Genomic DNA, 6,932 nt, shown 5'->3' with positions numbered 1-6,932 from the left:
GGATGATGTTCTCGGGGTGATGAGCGGTGTTGGGTTTGCGCCAGACATAGCATTTTCCTTGATGGCCAAAAAMATACATTTTTGTCTCATCTGACAAGAGTACCTTCTTCCATATGTTTGGTGAGTCTCCCACATGCCTTTTGACGAACACCAAACGTGTTTGCTTATTTTTTTCTTTAAGCAATGGCTTTTTTCTGGACACTTTTCCTTAAAGCCCAGCTCTGTGGAGTGTACGGCTTAGTGGTCCTATGGACATATACTCCAATCTCCGCTGTGGAGCTTTGCAGCTCCTTCAGGGTTATCTTTGGTCTCTTTGTTGKRTCTCTGATTAATGCCCTCCTTGCCTGGTCCCTGAGTTTTGGTGGGCGGCCCTCTCTTGGCAGGTTTGTTGTGGTGCCATATTCTTTCCATTTGTTTATAATGGATTTAATGGTGCTCCGTGAGATGTTCAAAGTTTCTGATATTTTTTTATAACCCAACCCTGACCTGTACTTCTCCACAACTTTGTCCCTGACCTGTTTGGAGAGCTCCTTGGTCTTCATGGTGCCGCTTGATTGATGGTGCCCCTTGTTTAGTGATGTTGGAGACTCTGGGGCCTTTCAGAACAGGTGAATCTAAGTGTCACATGATCTGTCACATGATCTRAGTATACTGAGATCATGTGACAGATCATGTGACACTTAGATTGCACACAGGTGGACTTTATTTAACTAATTATGTGATTTCTGAAGGTAATTGGTTGCACCAGCTCTTATTTAGGGGCTTCATAGCAAAGGGAGTGAATACATATGCACACACCACTTTTCCATTTTTTTTATTTAAGATTTTTTTTAACAAGTCATTTTTTTCATTTCACTTCACCAATTTGGTCTATTTTGTGTATGTCCATTACTCGAAATCCAAATAAAAATAAATTTACATTTCAGGATGTAATGCAACAAAATAGGAAAAACACTAAGGGGGATGAATACTTTTGCAAGACACTGTATTTCTGCTCTTGATTATGTTACCGATTCTATCCTATGCCAAAATGTGGAGCATGTGGTTTGAATCGGTCAGGTGAGTATGCATCAATAGACAGCTTACCTGTAGGCTCCTGGCTAGCAGGGTTTTACAACTGTTCCTTCCAACACCATCTGCTGGTTTACTCTATCAGCACTGTGAAATGATGAACAACCAGGTTTCAGCCATAGATACATTTGAAGCTAGTAAATGACGTTTATTTCTAATTTGTTATGCATCACTGTTCATAATTTGTTTGTTTTTGGTTGTCATTTTCTATACCAATGCAGGAGATACAAAAATACTTTGATGAACAGTATAATTCTGAGCTGTAGAATGCCAGTTACATAATAGCCTATTTTCACAATGTACTATAGGCCTGCTATACCACTACCTTATGTTGTTGCTGCTAATATAGAAAGGCATCCATTTAAAGGTAAAGCCGTCTAGCTCAGTTTGAAACAGAACTGTGCCATGGTGGAGGGCCTGCCTGGACGCTCAGGTCTGCGCTGTCTCAGCAGCCTGTCTGACTCTGGAATGTGGAGGTGGAACGATGATTTCTATGGAAGCTTATTCAGCTGTAACAATCCAATGAGGAATTCCTTCTCAGGTGGTGATGGGAGTTGCAACTAGGACGTTTTAACCTACTTTCCCTCTTTGAAGCAGCACTGCTCTCCATAAAAATGGATGGAGCAGAAAATAGCGGCTTTTACAGAACTTCTGAAAAATGTTGCAATTGGTATAAAGGCTTGAATAACTCATGTTGTGATGAAATGATGTGTATAAACAAGAACCACTGCAGTACAGTCACTGTGAGTGATGACATTCTGTTCATTACACAATTGCCTTTATTTCAAAATGAATGTACAGTATGAAATCAATTAGACTACAGACTGAGTTAATGCTGTTTTAGGATTGTACTAGTGCAATAGCATATGTTTCACTCAATGGAAACAATGAGATATTGTATATTTAGATTAGGAGATCAACTGACTACAATCTACAGTGACAAGCTCAGAAACATAGGCAAATCGTCAAAGATATAAAACTAATAAGCATAAAATGATTGCATATCTGTGGAATAATATATACATATTGAGTCATAAAAATAAGCTTATGTTATGATGATAGGTTTATCAGCATAGGATATTACTATAAAGAAAAGCTAGAAATGAATTTACTTCAGATAATATAAAATACACAAGGTTAAGAAACTTAAACAGGAGCACAGATGAATGAGCAATTACAGGGGATATTACAGAAGCATGTTTCTCAGCGCGCCTCAATAATAGCAAGTTTAACGAAGATGTCAATTATATGTTTGGGGTTGATGGAAAGTAGAACACCACAATTACAGAAAGCTCAGGGCAAGCTATTAAATATCCCTTTTTGCTCTTCTTTCTCTTTCTGTGATACTGTTATAATATCGTTAGCTTATGGTTGGAATGTAATAGCTAACTGTACAGTTGTCAGTTGTCGGGCCATGGCTAGTGTGGGTGTTGCACAATGGCAGGTCATTCTGTGGCTGGGCCATGGCTAGTGTGGGTGTTGCACAATGGCAGGTCATTCTGTGGCTGGGCCATGGCTAGTGTGGGTGTTGCACAATGGCAGGTAATTCTGTGGCTGGGCCATGGCTAGTGTGGGTGTTGCACAATGGCAGGTAATTCTGTGGCTGGGCCATGGCTAGTGTGGGTGTTGCACAATGACAGGTCATTCTGTGGCTGGGCCATGGCTAGTGTGGGTGTTGCACAATGACAGGTCATTCTGTGGCTGGGCCATGGCTAGTGTGGGTGTTGCACAGTAATAGGTAACAGTGTTGTTGGACGATGGCTGCAGTACACTCTTCGAAAAAATGGTGCTAAGTAGAACCATGTAGGGTTCTTCAGTTTGTCCCCATAAGGGAACTCTTTTTGCAGAGGGTTCTCCCTATATAACCCTTTATGTAGGGTTCTTCATAGAACCCCCTGTTTGGTTTTACCTTGAACCCTCTATGAAAGGTTCTGCCTACAACCCTCTATGAAGGGTTCTACCAATAACCACTTTATCATCTAAAGGTTCTTCCTAGAACCCTCTTTGAAGAGTTCTACTGAGAATCATTTTATCTTTGGACAAATGGTCCCACCAGCCTTATTAGCCTTCAAAATTGTATTATTTATGACAATACATTACAAATATCATATAGCCTTTCTTTCAGTTATACCCTAACACAATTGTGTTAGGAAACTCCTTACAGGCAACATCAGGCCTGCAAGTCACATTATGCTGGCTTGCAAAGTGATGTTTAATTCCTATTGGAATCCAGCCAGAGTTAGGATATACAACTAGTGGAATTTGTTATCACCCTCAACCAGCATTTAAAATGACTGACTGCCAGGGTAGGGAAGCTAGAATACTGAGACTACCTCAATCATCTAAACTGGAACAACCATCTCAGTAACAGGTGAAATAAATCCAACTACGAACAGATTGGATTTGTTTAGAAAAATGTATACTATTCATCTTTGTGTGGCATCAAATATATCAATCAATCAATGTACATGCAAAAACACAGATATTAAAACAAACAATACTGAAAATCACCCTGCAATAGAGCATGGTGGGATATATGATATATGATTCTATGTATAACCCTTCTTGCCTTCCAAAGAATCATCAAAGAACCCTTTCTTCCAAAAACAGTTCTTATGCTGTTAAAGGTTCTAGGTAGAACCCTTTGCCTCACAAAGAACCCTTGTCTTCACAAAGAACCCTTTTGGAACCCTTTTTTCTAAGAGTGTAGGTGTTATACAGAAATGGGTAACTGTGCTGTCGTTCGACCATAACTGAGTAGTAGGTGTTATACAGAAATGGGTAACTGTGCTGTCGTTCGACCATAACTGAGTAGTAGGTGTTATATAACAGGTAACTCTGTAGCAGGACCGTGGCTAATGCAGGATGCTGGTGTAGAGTAAAGGTTGGTTTGGCTCCAGTCTTGGCAGCACATTGTAAGGGTTGGCGTGGCTTCAGTCTAGGCCCGGCAGCGCAGATTCTGGTCTTTGAGGCTATTGAGGGCTTTGTCACGGTAACCTGCTGGGGCAACACACCTCAGGGACTCCAAAGGGGAGAGGTTGGCCTTGGTCTGGGACATCCAGCGCACCAGGTTGTTGATGTTGCAGTCACACGTCCAGGGGTTGTCATGGAGATACACCTCCTTCAGGCCTGGTAGGAGGCAGAGCAGAATCACAGTCAGATTAGATGCTTATTGTGACATCTTTCACTTCTGCATAATCCAAATGGATATGACGTTGCATTACCAAATGTAACTTAAAGGCCCAGTGCAGTCAGAAACGTAATTTTTCTGCGTTTTATATACTGGTAACAAAATTATGGACACACTTGAGTAAGTGAAGGATACAAAGTATATTGAAAGAAGACGCTTCCACACAGGTGTGGTTCCTGAGTTAATTAAGCAATTAACATCCCATCATGCTTAGGGTTATGTATYAAAATGCTGGGCAGGCCATTATTTTGGCTACCATGGCTATGCCCCCATAGGAGGACAATTCCCCCATCCACAGGGCACGAGTGGTCACTGAATGGTTTGATGAGCATGAAAACGATGTAAATCATATGCCATGGCCGTTTCAGTCACCAGATCTCAACCCAATTGAACACTTGGGAGATTGTGGAACAGCGCCTGAGACTGCATTTTCCACCACCATCAACAAAACACCAGATTATGGAATTTCTCGTGAAAAAACTGGTGTTGCATCCCTCCAATAGAGTTGTAGACACTTGTACAATCAATGCCAAGGTGCATTGAAGCTGTTCTGACTCAACACCCTATTAAGACACTTTATGTTGGTGTTTCCTTTATTTTGGCAGTTGCCTGTATATTTCCACACTATGAGGTTGGAATAATACTGTGAAATTGTGAAAATTATCATAATGCCCTTTTATTGTAAGAGCTGTTTCAGCCTGTTTTGGTGGGGTGGAGTTTTGGTCTTCCATGGTGGCATCACCATGCGCTAAATTTTACATTTACATTTAAGTCATTTAGCAGACGCTCTTATCCAGAGCGACTTACAAATTGGTGCATTCACCTTATGATATCCAGTGGAACAACCACTTTACAATAGTGCATCTAACTCTTTTAAGGGGGGGGGGGGTTAGAAGGATTACTTTATCCTATCCTAGGTATTCCTTAAAGAGGTGGGGTTTCAGGTGTCTCCGGAAGGTGGTGATTGACTCCGCTGACCTGGCGTCGTGAGGGAGTTTGTTCCACCATTGGGGTGCCAGAGCAGCGAACAGTTTTGACTGGGCTGAGCGGGAACTGTACTTCCTCAGAGGTAGGGAGGCGAGCAGGCCAGAGGTGGATGAACGCAGTGCCCTTGTTTGGGTGTAGGGCCTGATCAGATTCTGAAGGTACGGAGGTGCCGTTCCCCTCACAGGGGGAACGGCCCCCCTAAATGAGTTAATAGACCAATAAGAAAGAGAGTTCCTAACCTCTCTGCTAATAACAGCACATTTTCAGTTTTCACCTCCCCACTCAGACCCCTCTTAGCAAAATTCTTGCTTGAGAAGCTATTTTTGTTTCTTTTTGACCCTTTTAATTGAAAACAATCACAGTAAGGTACTTTATTGTTACCCAGAAATGGTTTGATATTGAGATAAAAATGGCTGCATTGGACCTTTGTCTATCTATGGTATGCATGAAGAACACATATGACAAATCATATTTATTTCACAAATATAATAAAAAAGGCATAGAATAGTTTGGTGAACAGTAAGTCTCTTACCAGACAGCTGGGTGAACATGTTTCCATCCACAGTCTTCAGCCTGTTCCCACTGAGGGCCAGCTGGGAAAGCTTGGGTGTGTGTCTGAACAGGTCCTGGGGCAGCCTCTCCAGCTCATTGTTCCTGAGGTAGAGCTCCTGCAGGTTGGACAGGCCCTCCAGAGTGGCTGAGGTCAGCGTGGACAGCAGGTTGTTATCCAGCACCAGCATCTCCAGGGAGGCCAGAGGCTTGAAGGCCCCAGCCGGGATGCTCTTTAGGCTGTTGTTGTCCAGGTTGAGGAACAGCAACTCCGTCAAGCCCACAAAGCCCTTGGTGGAGATTCTCTGGATGCGGTTGAGGGCCAGGTCCAGGACCTTGAGGGAGATCAAGGGCTTGAAGGCATTGGAAGGGAGGGCAGTCAGAGAGTTGAGAGGCAGGTCCAGGTCTGAGAGGTTCCTCATGCCTGTGAACATGTCTGGTTTGACACTGGAAATCTGGTTCTGMCCCAGCATGAGGAAGCGGAGGTTGAGCAGGTCRTGGAAGCCCTTCGGGGGCAGTTTGTTGATCTGATTCCCATACAGGTTGAGCAGCATCAGCCTCCGGGCTCCAGAGAAGGCCTGGGGGTGTATTGATTTGATGACGTTGCGTTCCAAGTTGATGCTTTCGATCTTCGGGATGGGTTTCAGGACGTTTGGCGGGAGGTCTACTATTCTGTTCTCGCCTGGGACATCGACCACAGAAATAGTATGAGAAAGAAATCACAACAGAAAATGGTAAGACCAGCCTATTTCTTGTGGTTACGTCAATAAAAGAGCATATCGATTCCGAGACAAACAGCTGGCACATACTTTAAAAAGTTTATATTTAGTTTCAGGATATTGGCAAAACACCATCAGGGGGCATATTGATCACAAAGTTCTACATTTAAATGAGAGATTCAGTTTAATCCTTTAGGCTATTTTCAACAAAGATTGCGGGAAAATGGGGTTTTCCCACAATTGCAAACAATGGACTCACCCATTTTAAGAATCCAGGAATCCGGGGGCAGTTTGGAGGGGAACTTCCTCATCCCCTTCTTGTGGCAGTTGACCTCTGACCTTTCAGGGCTGGTTTGCTTGGTGCATTTACATACATCGGGACAGTTCTCTACAGCCTCTGCCACCCAGATCACCAG

General features: G+C 42.9%; 1 protein-coding gene across 2 annotated transcripts in view; it reads right to left on the bottom strand.

The window, feature by feature from the left end:
• Nucleotides 1–2,532: 2,532 nt before the first annotated feature.
• LOC111972557 (leucine-rich repeat-containing protein 15) overlaps nt 2,533–6,932 on the bottom strand; it is a 4,887-nt gene continuing 487 nt past the window's right edge. For both annotated transcript variants that reach the window (XM_023999566.2, XM_023999567.2), the window contains exons 2-4: nt 6,776–6,932; nt 5,781–6,479; nt 2,533–4,200 (exon numbers count right to left, since the gene is read on the bottom strand). The exon at nt 6,776–6,932 is cut by the window's right edge. In XM_023999566.2, coding sequence (XP_023855334.1) covers nt 4,010–4,200; nt 5,781–6,479; nt 6,776–6,932 — 1,047 coding nt within the window. In that variant the 3' untranslated portion in view covers nt 2,533–4,009. The remainder of the gene's footprint in view (nt 4,201–5,780; nt 6,480–6,775) is intronic.

Source organism: Salvelinus sp. IW2-2015, linkage group LG14 (genome assembly GCF_002910315.2).
Source record: "Salvelinus sp. IW2-2015 linkage group LG14, ASM291031v2, whole genome shotgun sequence".
Taxonomy (NCBI): Eukaryota; Metazoa; Chordata; class Actinopteri; order Salmoniformes; family Salmonidae; genus Salvelinus; species Salvelinus sp. IW2-2015.
The sequence above is the reverse complement of the archived record's forward strand: the minus strand, read 5'-3'. Positions and strand labels throughout refer to the sequence as shown.